General features: G+C 36.4%; 1 protein-coding gene across 1 annotated transcript in view; it reads right to left on the reverse strand.

Moving 5' to 3' along the window:
- The window catches only part of LOC110465164, a 161,151-nt gene that overhangs the window by 127,747 nt on the left and 14,713 nt on the right, over positions 1 to 18,691 (reverse strand). Inside the window, exons 2-8 of the mRNA XM_021520809.1 lie at positions 10,942 to 11,346; positions 10,489 to 10,748; positions 9,345 to 9,510; positions 6,796 to 6,837; positions 5,337 to 5,474; positions 2,389 to 3,326; positions 300 to 1,335 (exon numbers count right to left, since the gene is read on the reverse strand). Coding sequence (XP_021376484.1) covers positions 300 to 1,335; positions 2,389 to 3,326; positions 5,337 to 5,474; positions 6,796 to 6,837; positions 9,345 to 9,510; positions 10,489 to 10,748; positions 10,942 to 11,346 — 2,985 coding nt within the window. The remainder of the gene's footprint in view (positions 1 to 299; positions 1,336 to 2,388; positions 3,327 to 5,336; positions 5,475 to 6,795; positions 6,838 to 9,344; positions 9,511 to 10,488; positions 10,749 to 10,941; positions 11,347 to 18,691) is intronic.

Genomic DNA, 18,691 nt, shown 5'->3' on the forward strand with positions numbered 1-18,691 from the left:
TTTACCTTATACTAAATACATTTTGAAATATATTTAAATGTTACATTGCTTAATTTGAAATACCAATGCTTTGTCCATTCATAGAAACATCAAAATCAGCAATAAGGATATCCAATAGTACTTATATGTATATAATTTTAAATTTGAAAATCTTAAATATAGATCTGAGTTTGTGAAATGAAAAATTATTTACTTTGTCTTCACAGACGTAAATATGTTTTTCATAAAGTATGTAAGGTCCAGTCGGCTAAACATGAAATATAAATTATTTTTAGTATTCCTACATCCATGATTTTTACCTGGTCCCTGTTCAGACTTGTAGCCACCTTCGGACACATCCACAGTTCCAGACACCGTCATATAAGTACTGGACATCTTGAGGGACCCTGCCTGTAGTGTTCCATCAACAGTTACGGACTGGTAGTTGATGTTACTGTTAGGGTTTCCCTCGAGTGGGTCATCTGGTTCCAGTTTATAGTCGACCTCCAATGTGCCTCCACTTTGTATGTCCATGGTATTTCCGTTAAACACAACATCGGTTGGGAAGAAGCCGTGGCCGTTGGATTGTACAGTCAGGTAGGTCACATCTACAGAGGCGGTGGGCATACAGTACAGTGTACCGTCGAGCTCTAGTGATACTGTGTGTATGTTGGTGTCACCAAGGTAAGTGTTACTGCCCGTCTTCGTCCTAAACATGTTGGCCGAGATGTTGGACACACCATTGAATGGACCGTTGGGATGCGATGAATCAGCATCTAGTTTAAATCTGGCATTATTTCCGACGACCAGGTTTAAGGACATGGATGTCTTGCCCTGCATTTGAATGGTATTGTAGACGTCTATAATGCCATTGTCTTCAACTGTATTACAAATAAAATCCGATCCAATATCAGATGTAAATTTTACATCACCTGCAGTTCCGACTAATAAATAGTCCCATCCATTAGTCACCGAGTCCACATGTGTCCTCATTTGGCCAGCATATAGCTTACCGCTCACATACAGGTTAGTGAAAGCTAACGTGGAAGGGCCCGTCCACGATTTCGTAGACTGAACTGTAGAATCAAGAGTAAACACACCAGATTCTCCGACATAAAGTTCATGGGCATTTGAGACAGTTATTCCCCTTATGACTATTGGTGTTTTAGCAGTAAAGGATCCGTCGATAAAAGCATCCGACAGCAACAGATCATTAATATATGGTGTGAATTCCATATTCCCCGCAGACCCAACCCACAAGGTGTCAATACCAGGTGACATGTCTAGAATGTCACCGTTCATACTGCCATTCACATACAGGTACCGGGCTCTCAGAAGGCTGTTGTTGGTACTGACCTAAAAGTAACAAAAAAGAAAATTGAATCAGAAAAAATAATCCCTTTTATCGAAATATTTTACACAAAACATACTACATGTACCTTTTTTATTTCTGCATGGTGATTGAGCTTCATTTTGAAGGGGGAATCTTTTGCAGTTTTTGTTCCCTAAGCAAATTTGTAGGGGTAAAATTTCATGCAACACTGCTGACAATTCAAACCCTAATCTGTCAGAAAGGCAAAAAAATAAAATCTCTGGGGTTTATATTAAATAATTTAATAAATTTTAGACTAAGCTTCCATATTTAACAGTAAACTACTTCGTACTCAAAGCATATTTTAGGATGCTGGTTTTTTATTTATAGCATATATTTTTTAAGAGCCCTGTGAACATATGATCTTAACAGTAATACCAAGTGAATAGAACAAAGCCCTGTAGAAAGCGTTTTAATTTTGATTTTGATTAACCCAAGGAAGCTCTAAACTACTTTAATATGCTTCATCACAAAACATCCTCCAACCTTTTGTGCTAGCCATTTGAGCTACATAAAATGCATTTCAACTTTATTACATTAAGTGTAGAGCTGATCATCCATCTCCAATAGATTAAACAATTTGTATTTAAGGTTTTTGTGACATATTTACCAAGATCAGTTGTTTATACTTGACATTACATTAGCTGAGGGTGCTGCTGGGGATTTTAAAAATAGAACTTGATTTCTTACTGGACATTCTCTTATATCATTCTGAATTTTACAATTTCCAAAAAATGGCCTGGTTGTTTAGATATTAGATAGTTAGAAAACTTAGCGTCCACCCCCAACAAGTGTAACATTAGTGTATTGAATGGGAATGAAGCTGCCACGGCACATTCTTCAAAACAAATGCATATTTTATGAGTTATTTACCAATTGATTTAAGAGGAAGTCAACATGGAAGTTGGATAAAGAGAGTTGTCATATTAAGAGATATATATGTTGTTCAAGGAAAAAATGTGCTTAAATAAAGGTGCCCCATTCATCATTTATCTGTGTTGACACCCTTGTTATGTAAATTTAGGTCACAGCCTTACCGGAGCTCCGCCGACGATCTTCGGGAGCGAGTCCATGTTCAGTTTGAGGTTTCCGGTGGGCTGTATAATCACAAGTTCAATTCTCTCATCTGTTCTGTTGAAAGATTTAAATTCTACAACGTTGCTCACAAACATTTCACCTGCAACTTCTAAAGCATTTGTTAAAACTGGTCCGTAGGATTCGAGGTAAAATTTCCCTGTAGGTCCAACTTCCAGTGATCCAATTCCATTTCTAAAATTAACACTACCTGCATCAAATTCTCCATTGATTGTGACGACGTCACATTCCAATATAATGGTAGTTCCATTGGGCCATGTAATCTTTCCACCACTGACGGTAAACTCTTCACAAACTTGTGTTATAGAGACTGGCTTCAGCAAATTCAGCTCACCAAGTACTTGTATTTTTTTACCCATGTACATATCATTAGTCATTGGTTCAAATGTTGCATTTCCTGCCGTCCCTACGTAGAACTCTTCCAAACCTGTCATGTTCACTATTCCAGCAGTGAAGTTACCATACGACTGGAATTTGGGTGTGGAAACTTTAAAGGTGTTGTTGCCAATCACGACCATTGATGCGTCTGTGTCGATTTTGAGTAAACCCACATCAATATCCTGGCTCTCCAAAGAGAAGTTACCACTAATTGTAATTTCTGCTAATGCGTCATATAGCAATGTACCCTTAACAAAAACCCACTTTGGAATGTCCACAGAACTTCCAGACGGCAGTCTGAGCGTAGCTCCGGTTGAAATGTACATATTGGCAGTCACAGCCGCTGCAAGTGTCAGGGTTCTAGTGTCGTTCAAATGGACCACACCGTAGTCATCCCCACTGATCTCGACGGTCAAATCTGTGTCCAGCACGAGGTGACCGCCATTGGTTAAAACAATCTCATCCAGGTCCACACTTGTGTCAGTGACCCAAGCAGCAGCACCTAGTAGGCAAATCAACACAATTATTGGTAAATCCAAACAATCTGGATTGTCATTTTTCTACCTATCCTAATTTTAAGTTCCTACCTTCAGCTACTTTTGGTTACCAAGTAAAATCTTAAAACACTTTTTCTCGAAAATATTCATGATTCTTAGTACTCATTGAAAAATGTTTTGCAAAATGAAAATGTTTGCCTATCCTTACATTATGAGAAATGAAAGAGGCGAAACAACAACATAGAGGCAAAAAAAAACTTGAACTTCACACAATTTTGTGTGTGTGGCATATTTAGGAATTCCTGTCCCACTGCACAGATTTTTCTTAATGCAGTTATCTCCCCTTAATTTGGTTTTCGCTAAAACTTTTGGTTTAGTATTGTTTAACGTCCTATCAACAGCTATGGTCATTTAAGAACTGATGGCACTTCCATTGACCCGGTAGCTTAATTGCTTAGAGCAATAGTATTACAATCTGAAGTCCAAGGTTCAAATCTCCGCCTCAGTTTTACATTCAGAACACTGGTTTAACTTATATTTATTGTTTCATTTATTATTTTTTGATAAAAGTCCTGCAAGGTATGGTTTTCTTTTCACCAATGATTTATTTAAGAGATAGTTATGCTGAAAAAAATAGGTTCCTGTGATTAGTGTTTTCTAGTGGTTCAGGGACCCTTATATGGCAACAAAGATAAACAGATGATTGTAATGAAATGATTGTACTGGTATTTTTTCAGAACCATGTACTGATCCGTTCTACCAAGTTTCAGTAAAATTAGTTCATTAGAACTTGATTCTCATTTTTAAAAAGATGGTGGTCATATTGAATTTTAACAAATAGGTCAGGACAATGCCCTTATCATTCCAACCAGGTTTCATCTTATTCTGTTCTGCAAAATTGGAGTATTAGTTCAAAACAGATTTTCAAGATGGCTGCCAATGGTGATCAAATTGGATATCAAATCTGCTCCAAAATACCAAACATTGGTCAGGTATCATACACTGGTCATTTCCATTACATTTGAGTGAAATCACTTCAGTAGAATTTGCATTTAAATTCAAAATATAGTACAATATGACATTAGGAAAAATAACATCCAGTGGAATTCATCTGATCTGAGTATTGTTTTTTTAATCATTGTGAGAGAATCAATGAATCTTATAAACAATTGTATGAAGGAATCAATGATCCATCCAACCCGAAAAATTGCTTTCTAAATGTTCACACATGTATTACAAAGATAAATATTGTCACTTTGACAATGAAATAACAAAATCTTAACATCTGTGCAGGGTTTTCAATAAAAACAGATAGCAGGCCAAAATGACCGGTTCAGTTCCTTATTTGGCCTCCTCAAATCACCTTTTTCTTATATATCTCGTATGTAATTTTACAAAAGTTGGCCAGTTAAAATTATCATTTCGTCGATCGTCTGTTCAATTAGAAGTTATAGCAGGGTTGCCAACCTCTTAGGAATTCAGTGTGGGAGATCTCCCTCCACTGGGTTTTACAATGTGTGAGACTTTTAACGGCGTCGCTGCGTAACGTTTTGCAATAAGAGTTATTCCCCTTTGTATGACCCAAGCTAAAAATTGCCGATTTATGGCTTCGCACGGGATAGAGGGAGAATATTTTTGAATGCGTGATATTTATGGCTCATGTGGCGTGAGACATGATTATGCGTGAGTAAGGTCGTCTCAGCGTCGTGACGAATGCGTGAGATTTTGTCTCACACCGTGAGAGTTGGCAACCCTGCTAGGGTAATTATGGGAGAAAGACATGTATGAATATTTTGAGATAATTATAATCTCTCACTTTTACAGCAAAATTCATTAACATTGACACAAGAGAAAATATTATAACTAAAACGAATACATTTCATAGAATCCAGGCTTCAGGAGTTGCTTCCCTTCCTTCTTCATTTAAGAAAGAGAAATAAGTTTGCATTGGTCAAAGTCTAGATAACTACCCATGATAAATATATCAAACAAGACTGAATCTGACTTTATCTCACCTGATGTCCCTGCGTCAAACTCCAAACAGTCTGCATCCATCTTGACCATAGGGTTCTTACCCCTGTTGTCTATGGTCAGTTTAGCAATCCCAGTGCCCGGCTGTCCCACAAACACAGTGCCAGGCCCCCCTGCACCAGCTGTTACACAAATAATTTAAATACTGAAGTCAAATTTAAACACGATGTGAATACACAGATATTTTTACAGAGCATGATTCAGAACATTTTAAGATGAGGTCTGTGGGCCTGTATCACTCACCTGTTTCTATCCAAGGTAAACAAGAAAATGCCAATGTTTCCACTAACCTTAACCTGAAATTATGGTGGCTATCTCAATCTTTTTTATTGACCCAAACACTTACAATAGTAATGCTTGGTCAGGAAAATTCGTTCTAATTTTCAACACTTTTTACCACCATGACCTCAAATCTGGATCCAGGTGATCTATTTAGACAGACTTTTACCATGGGATGCCCAAGCCCAACTATGATCTCAGACCTTGTAGTTCTACATATTAAGAAGTTATTTGAAGTTTTCAACAGATTTGACCCCTGTGACCTTGAATCTAGGTTTATTGAACAGTCCCTTCACTCCAGGAAGTTAAAGGCTGATTACTCTACACATTACAGCAGTTAACAAATTTGAAACAAATTTGACCTCTGTGACTGTGAAGGAACGTAAAGGTCATTTATTTGGAAGTCATACTGTATATGAAAAGTTTAACACAATTGAAGTTTGACCTTGAATATAAGCAGAGCCATTAATTTCACCAAATTTAATAGCCCTTTATCTTAGCAAGCTACAGACCCAATGTCTTTTACCTTAGTATCATGGAACATCAGAAGATGCTATTTGAAAGTGACCTTGAATATATGTGAAGGTGTTTATTTGAACAAATGATAACACTGAACACAAGCAGGCTACATGATAACTGTTGTAAACTTTTGCCCACCCTCATTGAAATTTATGTGATGAAATATATTTAAACTAAAAGATATATATCAGGTATTATAACCCTTAGCATTGTAGTTCTAAAGAATTTTTTTCAGTTCTTGATAAAAGAAGGGAAGATGCCATGACATGGCAGAAATACTTCCTACTACACAGACTCGAGATAGACATGTTATCATTTACAAATGTAGAACAGCTGGGGATATGTAAACACCGACTACACCAACTAGTGTCGTGTCGTAAGGATAACCAATTCTGTACATATAGATGTGAGGTCCTTTAACAAAAAGCATTCAGTAATAAGTCAGAAAATACCAAAGATAGCTTTGTCATTTCAATGTATCAATAAAATGTTTTCCAAGTTACAATCGGTTGATTATCGACTGACCGAGCACAGCAGCTTGACTCAAGAATCAATGTGCATATTAATTATTTATTGTTAGCGAAGTTATTTTGTCTGGCTGACGTGGCATTGATTTATTTCTTGATTTGATCATTGTTTTCTTACCGTTGGTGTTGCTTGTACAGAACTCTGGGGGCAAATTATAATCTGAAACAAGATAACAGTTGAGTTAGCTTCTTATGGTTTATATATATATGCATACATGCATCTATACTTGCTTCCCTTTATATAGTATAAATGGGCTGATGACTAAATTTATTACATTTCTAACCAGTACATATATAACACAACTTTCAATCAGAAAAAAACAATACTAATAAAATATTAAATTACAATTCTTACAAAATTCATCAGTTTTGAAACTTGATAAGTTAACATGACAACTGCAACAAAAACATGGTATTTAATTTCATTTATATTATCATTACACTTTCACAAAAAAATTGAAATATAATCAGATTAAAAATCAATAATTTCCTGACTTTTACTGGTTTATACACCAAAACTAAATGCTTTATATGCATGTTTTTATCATTAATGTTGCTTTTGTTAAGGTGGTATAATATAGGGTAGTATACATGTCAGTCATGTTTATTGATCACAGATACACTGTATAGGTAACTGTGGGCAGGCTGACAGTGACATCATGCATGGATTATTGTGGGTGGTGGTCGAATTGCCACGAATTAAAAATAAATATTACTGGTTTTCTACATCTATAGTCAGATGACCGATTATAATGTCACCTCCTCTCAGACCGAGTGTTTTGCGCGTGCATGCTTTTTGTCAAGGTCAGTCTGTTCTGAGAGCTAGTGTACAGTGTGTTTTTTAGGTAAAACATTAATTTGTCACATATATGTTAACACCGTCACAATCTCAATACAGTTATTTCTCAATTTGCCAACATTTTGGTTGCTATTTGTTTGGGGTTTACCCCAAGTTTGACAATCATGATGATATTGCTAATTTCTTTTTCAACCCAAAACCATTTTACTCCAAATGCTATATATATATTGCCACAAAATAGTTATATAATAATTGTGATAGCTTAACATTGTTGCACTATGGTAATATTTTCACCCATTTGGGTGGAATAAGTGACAAACTACAAAAAAAACTTTCACCAATGGTCAATGATTGCATTAAATATTGTCCTTTATATAAGACCCTGTATTACCAAACTGCTTCTTACTTTCTACACTTTGAGGGGGAATATCAGATGATGAACCAACCTACAACAAATTGCCTACACTGGCATGAGCCAGGGCGAAATACTACAGCTGACCAGACACGTCTAAAACAAATTTTGTCAATTTGAGTCAAGTTTCTGCATTTCTAGCTATTTCAAACCAAATATGACTTCACTATTTGGTAGAAACAGCCTACAGTATCGGTAACGTCACACTACCACAATTGGTACAGTTTTGACAGTTTTTCAGTGATGTTTAAAAATTCAGATCATGTACCTGGAATGTTTCTTGATTCTTGACAAAGACTAGCTACCCATGGTGGTTCATTTTCAGAAAAAGTTTTGATTCTAAGTGATTTTTTTCTGAAAATAGATCGCTAAACTCGCAATGAGATTTTGTCCGTTTTTCGGCCATGATTAGTTCCTAAATTGGTTTATCATATCACAGGCTTTGAAACTTGTTTTTATTTCTATTAATTGTTGTGCCGATCGCAACAAAATGTATTGCTTTTATAAATACCATACTGAACTACAATTGTATACACTTTCAATATTTTCCGGTTATGAAAAACCAGAAATCAACATTTAAACATGCGCTTATAATTAACCCCTTCAAATCCTCCGAAACTTCGTTGACATACGTCGTTTTTAGTGGTTTTCTGATATAGCCCTATTCACTTTGAAATCAACGTGTACTGTACATGTACTCTTAAAATTTTCATGAAAACAAAACTATTCGGTGGAAATGCTGATAAATATCTCTCTGGTTACACTGGCAGAGGAAAATGCTCAAATTAAATTTTAAGTACTATTCGAACCATTTTCTGACCGTGAACCAAATTCGGGTAGTGTACCAAAATTGTGGTAGCCTGACGTTACTGTAGTCTGTAGCCTACAGTAGCTGTTGGACCCCATTTGTTATTTGAACAGTTACTGTACATGTAGAGAAATGACTCTTGTTACGCTGATCTACTTGCCTGCAAGTACAACAGTACAATTGAATCCAATTAGGACACGTCTTTGTGAATAATTATGTGCTTAATAAGGGCCAATAAATATATATATATATTATCAAGCATAAATAGTCGTAAGTAGCCTAAACTTGGTCGTGTTGACATTTTCCAGTCTCATCACATCAATCTAGGTCACAGTCATGTTTGTAAAACAATTTGAAACGTTTCCAAGACATAGATTTTAGTGGAGATAAGACTCGAATGCAAAACACNGTAATCGGTTTTTTTTTTTTTTTTTTTTTTGTTGTTATCGGACCATCCGATAACAAGAAAAAGAAAAAGAAAAAAGATCGGGCCTAGAAGCTACGGTTCCCGCAGCTAGCAAAATACAAGGTACAAGGTGTGTCAAGATTTAATACATGGTATGTCCAATATGATTAATTATATTCAGTATTGTTTAAATTTTGATAGCATCGTTAAGGTCCATTAATTCATTTAAATCTGTTTAGTACCTGCTTTGTGACCGTATATGCGCACGGCCATTCCGATACCAAGGTACCAAGTCTGCGGGTAGAATCTCAGCTTAGAGGTTACGATAGGTACTGTCAGCGTCTGGGAGACGATTGAGTTCCTGTTAGTGTTACCGGTGATTCCTTGGTATGGATAGGACATCTCTTTCTGTAACCATGACAATAACAAAAATAAATGTCTTTGTCAATTTGTTTTTGTTTTGTGTTTGCACGGATTGGATGGACTAAGTGTCAACTTACCAGAGTAGCCCGATAGCAAACTGTTACCTTGACTGCCCAGTCTCTTATGGTACTAAGATAACCCAAGTATCATGCTTTTACATTATTATGAATAGCACTCGCTAAACTGATCTTGAAAAGAAAACACTCGGAAGGTTGAAATAGAATTTATGACGTTGAGCGCGAAGAAAGGAGTCGAGTATGCCTCGTTTGTGATGAGGGTTTGTTCGCATTTTAATTCTTACGGTAAATAATACCACCGCATCAGTAATATATCGTCCAGCTAAGAAGAGTTTTCGACACTTTAATTTTCTCTGATTGGAGTTACCTCCCCTTGTAAAGATATTCATCTCTCAGTTTGACGCTGTAGCTTTGCTATAGTGTAGGGTCGATAGTGTACAAGTTCGAATCCATTTGTATTATATATATTTTTTCTTCAAATTATCTTTGCTTTCAAATACTCAAAATCACTTAAACAGCTACAAATCTGTAATATGTTGGTTTGATTTGTTTGTGATTCACGTCCTAATAACAGCTATGGTCATTAAAGGACTAGCCAAGTTTTGGTAGTGTAGGAAAACCGGAGTACCCAGAGAAAAACCATCGACCTGCGAAAAGAAAACTGGTAACTTCGCGTAGGCTTCGAACCTACGACCCAGCTAATGATCATAGGTGGTAGGACACTTTAACCACTCGGCCACCGCGGACTTTCGAAAGATATGCCTTGTATATGGAATACTTATGTTGAAAATTACTTGAACAGCTATTTATGATAGTGGGAAAATGATAGGATATTCTAAGTCACGATGATATGCTTTACCTTAAATAGCAATTTGCCATTGCTATCTACTTTAACTGTTACCCAAACATGATCGACATCATGTCACTCGAGTGACGTCAAACTTACCCAGGAACTGAGGGCGTCATTGTAGTACTGGAGCTTGTATTTGGTGACCCACTTGTTGGTACCGTAGTCGCCTCTGGTATCTATGGAGTAGACGACACTGGCGCTTGTCAGTGTCACCTCCAGGTATTGCCCCACAGTGTTGGAGCTGGCGACCCAGGACTTGGATGAGTGGGTGTCGATGTTCCCATACGACGCGTAGTAGCTGGAGTAATACGATGTCGCCGTCAAAGAGCTTAGACTAAGCTTGGCAATGTCGGAAGCTGCAATTCGAGGAGAAGTGAAATAAGAACACGTTTTGACACTATGACTGATACTTTCAACTCAGATAAAAAAATAAAAATAAAAAGATAAAGAAACAAAAAAACATACATTCCCGCAAGTGTAGGATTTTACAAACTTAGCTGCTATTTGTAAATGTTGACAATTTTATAGATTGTTTGCAAAACAACGCACCTCCTGCACCTCCGTCCGCTAATACAAAGCCAGAAAAGACACTACTGTCCGAGAGAACCACGACACGCCCGCCGCCTCCGGAGCCCCCGGTCCCAAGTCCGACACCCCCACGGGCACAGATTGTCCCTACGCCCTGGATGAATGCTGTGGTGATGTGGATACTTCCTCCACTTCCGCCACCACTGTTGGTGCTGCTGGCGTCTTCGCCATTGGCAGAGATAAGACCGTCCATCTCGATTTTCGTACTAGCGACGAGCTTCACGTATCCACCGCCACTTCCTCCACCAGATCCGCCACCACCACTGCCAACATCTGTGGGAGTGAAGGTGCTGCCATAGGTCTTGGATTGAGTGGCACTACTTAGGAAAGACCCAGCTACTGATCCACCACGTCCACCGTATCCACCTAGAAGTAATAAGGACATATGTTAATAAGCTACGTCACTGACAAAGGTGATGTGTTTAGCTCAAGTAGCATGCTCGAAACCACACAGGTGCAGGTTTTGGGGGGAGGGGGCGTTGTGATTGATGTCTCTGAACCCCTACCCCACCCACCAGTAAATATGTATGTTTAATCTTCCCATTGTGATATAATTCTCCTAGGCTCGTGCAGTTTTGGGAAAAGAATAGACATGCTGTATTCCACTGCATGATCGCAAGAGGCGACTAATGTGGGGACCTTTCATAATCGGAGGTTTTCCTCAATGTCCGCAGAAGAGACCATTATTGACATGCTGCCCACATTACAAACCCTTCAGAATTTGTATGGTTTTTGAGGGTGTTCTGGTCTTTCCTGTCTTCTTTCTTTTATGAGTTTTTAAATATCTCTCTAAACTGCACGTAAAATAGCCGACACTTTGTCTCTTGTAAATGATACATGTTATTAGCGACATGCTCACACGTAATGTATAGATACATTCTATATATCGGAAGTAATCGTTTCTCAGCAGGTGCGACACCTTTATAACCTCACTCTCGCTGTCCTCACAGGTTTTAGAGGATCTGACGAGGAGACTAATGTGTAGGGATCCAAACCTGCAGATAGGTAGACGTGTTACGTCATACTTAACAGCCTCAATCTAGATATATAGCCATTATTGTGATAGGTGTTTTGGGGTTGCTCGTCGACACCATCAGCACTGATGTTACAGTAGTATAAATAACTGTTCGCAAGTCACTAGTAACTTGTGTCAAAGCGGGTCGTAACCTGTTTAGCAGGGATTCGACGCTCAACGGGAACAACAAGTAAGTTTATTTTATTGTATCATTTTTCATTCGATGCTGTTTATAATACCAGACAATGTATCAAAGAACAATGTCTAGCACGCACGGCAGCGCATTTTCTCTTTTTATTACTATTATTTAAAACGAAATACTTCATAACATCACGGACTTAGATAACTAATCTAATTCCGTGATAACATAACGATTTCCGTAGTCATTGTCATAAACATTGCTATTTCTAACAGTTATCAATTATACATATTTTGCTCTGGTAGATAAGTTAGATTAAGACCGTGACTTCACAGGTATGATAAAACATAAACCGAATTCTTAACTTATACCAAATATGGATAAAAAGCTTAGAGTTTTATGTTATCTACAGTAAAACCTCGATGTAATGCCCCTCGTTTCATTTGCCACCTTATTTAGCGCCAACATATTTCAATGTCTCCTTTTCTCTTATTTCCTGAACCCTTTCACCACTGTATACCATAATGGACTCATCCATATCAATGCTTGGTAGAGTCTACTAAAGTTACATAAGGGTGAAAGGGTTAAGAATTCCTCTATATATTTCCTTCAATTTATCGTCAAACCCTTTATATCGCCAAAATCTGTCTGGACAAAATGTGGCAGTATAATGAGGATTCTCGCTGAATGATTTATGACGTACAGTATGTATTAGATATCAACCTATATCGATATTGTTATACTCTTCGATAAGTTTAGCTTGTGTTAATTACAAAGTATTAAAGACAGCAAGCATATATCGCTAACGTTTAACTTCTGGTGTTTCAACGAGTACTTTATTTGTTGACGACCTCCGATTAAAATTTGATATCGCCACATCCTTTGAACTTAAGACGTCTTATAGTACACAATTAACAAAATATTTGTTCCACTTTCTTTTAACAAGGACAGAGGTACACAATCTCTCTTATTGGCGTAGGGCTGTTTTCTGTAAAAGATTAATTATCTTTGACAGTTTATAGATTAATATGGATTTCTTGGGTGATTGCGGGACAAAATGTCGTCCTTTTTTCTCTTTCTAGTCTTTGTTCTGTGTTCATTTATAGATATTTTATCGCCCTTACAGCTCAAAAAATTCAATTTGTTTCTCAATGAAATCAGCAAGACCACAAAACAATTGATCGATTTACACAGTAAGACATTTTTATCAGATCCACGTTGTTAATAATGAGAGTTCTGTGACATTCACACTCTCCGTGCTTGACACCTTTTTATTGTGATTAACGGAAAATTAGGACACTTCTGAATGATTACAGATAATGTTGCAATCAATTCAAAACTCCTTCTTGTACTTATACAAAACTCCTTCTTGTAATTATACAAAGTTCCTTCTTGTAATTATACAAAATTCCCTCTTGTACTTATACAAAATTCCTTCTTGTAATTTACAAAATTCCTTCTTGTACTTATACAAAATTCCTTCTTGTAATTATACAAAATTCCCTCTTGTAATTATACAAAATTCCCTCTTGTAATTATACAAAATTCCTTCTTGTAATTATACATAGTTCCTTCTTGTAATTATACAAAATTCCTTCTTGTAATTATACAAAGTTCCTTCTTGTAATTATACAAAATTCCCTCTTGTAATTTTACAAAGTTCCCTCTTGTAATTTTACAAAATTCCTTCTTGTAATTATACAAAGTTCCTTCTTGTAATTATACAAAATTCCTTCTTGTAATTATACAAAATTAGCTAAATATATCTGTTTATTACACTATTTATTCACGTTTTATTACTGAAAATTACCATCAGTCATTTTAGATAAAACGTTTCGACGGTTGTCATAAAACATACAAAATGGCCTTGAAGTGATACTTCACGTATTTTACTATACAAGCACGTGCCCTTGAAAATAACAGGTTGTTCACAGAAACACGTGACCTTGAAGAATTACAATTTGTCCACACAAACGCGTGACTTTAAGAGAAACGGTTTGTCCACACAAACACGTGACCTTAAGAGAAACGGTTTGCCCACACAAACCCGTGACCTTGAGAGAAACGGTTTGTCCACACAAACACGTGACCTTGAAGTGAAACGGTTTGTCCACACAAACACGTGACCTTGAGAGAAACGGTTTGTCCACACAAACACGTGACCTTGAAGTGAAACGGTTTGTCCACACAAACACGTGACCTTGAGAGAAACGGTTTGTCCACACAAACACGTGACCTTGAAGTGAAACGGTTTGTCCACACAAACACGTGACCTTGAGAGAAACGGTTTGTCCACACAAACACGTGACCTTGAAGTGAAACGGTTTGTCCACACAAACACGTGACCTTGAGAGAAACGGTTTGTCCACACAAACACGTGACCTTGAGAGAAACGGTTTGTCCAAACAAACACGTGACCTTGAAGTGAAACGGTTTGTCCACACAAACACGTGACCTTGAGAGAAACGGTTTGTCCACACAAACACGTGACCTTGAGAGAAACGGTTTGTCCACACAACAATATATCTTGATATCAGGTTTGGCTGTACATCAAAATGTTTGATGACACAGCGACGATATCAGATGTAGACGATGGCACTGTGCCAGGGAACACGTCTTTTTAACATTTACCTTGTGTGTTCCGGTTCTTTATCTTGTTTGTCTGATATTACAGTTTTTAATAAGATACCTATTTTATAGGTCAAATAGTTGTAAAGAAAGTTGACGTCAAAAGCTACGCGCTACCCGATACGTTTACATACACTTTGTGCCAGACAAGATGAATGTATGGATATCAAAAACGAAATACACTGGAAGAATTGGAATTTGATAAATGTATGTTGCAATAGCGACAAAGAATAAATAGAGCGAAACACATGCACACGCGACTCCAGTCAGACATGTGAAAACTGACAAAATGCCAACCAAAGTCATCGACTGAAATGGAGCCGGCTTTTGTCACGTGAGGTGATTGTTTTACGTCATAATTACAACCGATTATGTCATTTTTACGACAATGGTAACTCATAATTACGATTGAAATCGAAATTGCGACATCATAATCTCGTAATAACAATATAGTTTTGTCATTTTGCCATTCTCTGGTATTGATGTAACTCTTGTCTTAAAGTATGGCCTTGACCTTGACATGGTCATTTTTACTACGATGAATTTTAACGACCGCCGAAAATGCATACATGTGAAAGAGTTTTTTTCATCTCAGAAATTAATATATTCTAATTATTCGTTACATAAGGCATCCATCCACATCCAATTTCAGCAATTGTGTATTGTTTTACATCATACCGTAAATTTAAAAAAAAATGAAATAAAGTTTATATGGTGAGAGAAGACCACACATTTTTTAAATATCGTTTCCTGTGACCTTTAACCTACCGACATAATAAATGTCAAATAAACACACTGAAATATTTCTAGTAATGTAATTGTTATCTTTTTGTCTTTTATTTTGATATGTATTACTTTTAAAGCAAGAAGTAAGTAGTACTTATCACCTCAATCCCGGTTCCGTTAACTTCAGCATGTTTTCTATTTTTATTGATTTTATGTTTTTATTTTCATATATTTAATTATTTTAATTTCATTCGATTTAAATTTTAATTTCAGTTTGAAAGCAAAGTCATAATATCAGCTTTGAAATTAACTAAGTGGTTTTTTTTATCCGTATCCGCTATGTAGATATATGGGATTGACAGGGTTTTTTTTATCCGTATCCGCTATGTAGATATATGGGATGGACAATATTTGTTTATCGTTTGTGGACTATAATCACGGAATTATGTTATCTAAGTCCATGCTATAATACATTATTCGTCTACGGTGGAGCAACATGTCTTTTGTCCCCAGGGGTGAAATTGTAACGCAAGAACTAAAACATGTCAGGTGCCTGTCAAAAAAAAGACTAATGATAGGCCATAAATCATAATGCATTAGCCGTGCCTATGTTACTTCCAATTATGTGCAAATAATCTTAAAATGATAAAAATATTTCAATAACTACTTATGTTAATAGTGACGCCGTTCAGTGCTATATTGCCGAGACGCTTTATTTGATTTAAATCCTAATTTACATAAAGATAGAACTAGGATAGGAATTTTACAATGATAAAACCTGACTTGAAAATTTGGCTATAAACTTGAATTTATAAGATCCATGTTCACTTTTTGTATTCTTCATTCAGCCTGCAGAATCGTGAATTAGCTAAGAATCAACCTGTCTCGATGTTCATCAAGATAAATATATAGATAAGTGCACACAGCAATTTTATAGCTGTGATATTTAGATTTCTTTCGTAATATAATCCATAGTGTGTCACATTATGGAACCTGAAATATTGTGAAACATGATTGAATTCTATTACATGAAGCTTTTATCCTTTCTAAACAGTTTGCCCGTTTTTTATAAAGAGGAAATAAAGCATATGTTTGTTAATTTCATGTACATTTTATACATACTTAAACATTTACTCGATCACTTATGTGTGAAACATCCATTTTTATTCTTTAAATCATTGAACAGTGTCTATTAAAGAAGCAAATAAAGTCAATAAACACTGGACTACCTGTATTACAATTCTTGTATCTAGACCATATGGGCCCTACAAAATTATCCAAGACAATCGTACCTTGTATTTTTGTTGTAAATTCAATTATTCTTAAAAAAAATCTTAAACATTTTCAAAATAGACATGACGAATGTTATTAATGTTTAAGTGATGTTAAATACGTTTAGAAAGGTCTTGATTTTCTGGACAATACAAATATTACTTAATAAATTAAGCGTAAAACATCCATCTAAATTCTTTCAGTTCTTCCCCTTCCTAAAGCGTCTAAGGAGCGGGACAATTAAAAAAGAAGTGGCTTTTCACAATACTTTTCGTATTAGGATAAAATGATTTGGGGGGAGGTGTAGAGAAAACAGTCGAGGTGGAACAGTGAGTATCGCCCAAGCCGTTCACCAAGGCGGCCGGGCCACAAAAATGTGTACAAGCTTAATTAGTTGATTATTTTCAAGTCAAACGCATATTTTAATTTGATTTGAAATTAAATTATTGCAACAACAGAAACACTGCTGAAAATCCAGCCCAGATGTGTCGTATGTTAAAACAAACACGATATCGAAATAACGACTATCGATTGCTACAAGTCTCTGCTCACTAATTAACGACATTACACGTGCTACATGTCTCTGCTCAACAGTTTACGACATTACACGTGCTGCACGTCTCTGCTCAACAATTAACGACATTACACGTGCTGCACGTCTCTGCTCAACAGTTTACGACATTACACGTGCTGCACGTTTCTGCTCAACAATTAACGACATTACACATGCTTCACGTCTCTGCTCACATTTTTTTAATCATAGCACATTATTGAGGTCGTTTGTCACCGACAACAAAATACATTAGAAACAGTGACACATTACTTTTAAATTGAATCACTTTCTGATGCACGCGACGTTTTTTCACCCTTAAGTTTCAATAGCAAAATTGAAAGGCGACATGATTGGATTATGACACTTCACATTAAGTGAGTTTCACTTTTCACATCAAGGACGACAGCAAAGGACGGCATTTACCTCAGGGGCACGAGAAGCAAATACAGGATGCAGATTTGGACCGACGCTGATGTTTAGGGAGTATTGATAGACACCAGTATAGGTCCAAACATACATCCAGAAAACTCTGGTTCACACGTCCCTGTGTCATTAAGTTCATGTAACAATTAAAACCGGCAAGCTCACAACCAGGACCGGATTACGTACTTAACTATAATTTAAGGGGAGGGACTGGGGTGATATTTCGGATAGCAGTAATAATATCCATCAATACAACAATTCCTTAACACTTCTATATCATGAAAAAATATACACAATGTCACACGTGCCTACATGTGATCAGTTTAAACGAGCTAATTAGAAAGACGAAGAAAGCGAAAAGGGGAATGAGGGAATAAGAGGGACGAGCAGAATGAAAGAAGAGAAAAAAGAGAGTAAAAGAAAGAGAAAAACCAGCGAAAACGCAACATTTTTTATATGATATGTTAACACTAGAATGGTACTTTTGTTTTAAAATCTACATCCCACGCTACCATTATTATTGTACTTTTATAGAAAATTTAACACCATAAGTGGATATGTTTGTTGAAATTTGTAAGAAGTGTATTATTCAATATCAAAGAAACACAACTTTATTATGGTAGCAATAGTGTTGCTGAGGAAAGACAAATTTCCTTTGTGTCACTTTCGTATCGACTGCTAAACGACGGTTATAAATCGTATTAAAGGAATAAAGTCACGTGTCACATAAGATATAATATAGTATCAGCACAGAAAGAAATAATTGGGCCAATCAAATTTAAGCAAAATCTCTTACTTTCTGGTAATCTGCAATTGAAACATGATGACGTCAGTCATAATCGTATTTAACTTCTAACTTCTCAAGTTCTGTCCACAGCAGTGGTTAACAAGAACATTTAAATATTATCTAATAAAATGACAAGCAGAATTGCTAAATCGTTGTGAAATCAGAGCT

The sequence above is a fragment of the Mizuhopecten yessoensis genome, unplaced genomic scaffold (genome assembly GCF_002113885.1).
Source record: "Mizuhopecten yessoensis strain PY_sf001 unplaced genomic scaffold, ASM211388v2 scaffold11059, whole genome shotgun sequence".
Taxonomy (NCBI): Eukaryota; Metazoa; Mollusca; class Bivalvia; order Pectinida; family Pectinidae; genus Mizuhopecten; species Mizuhopecten yessoensis.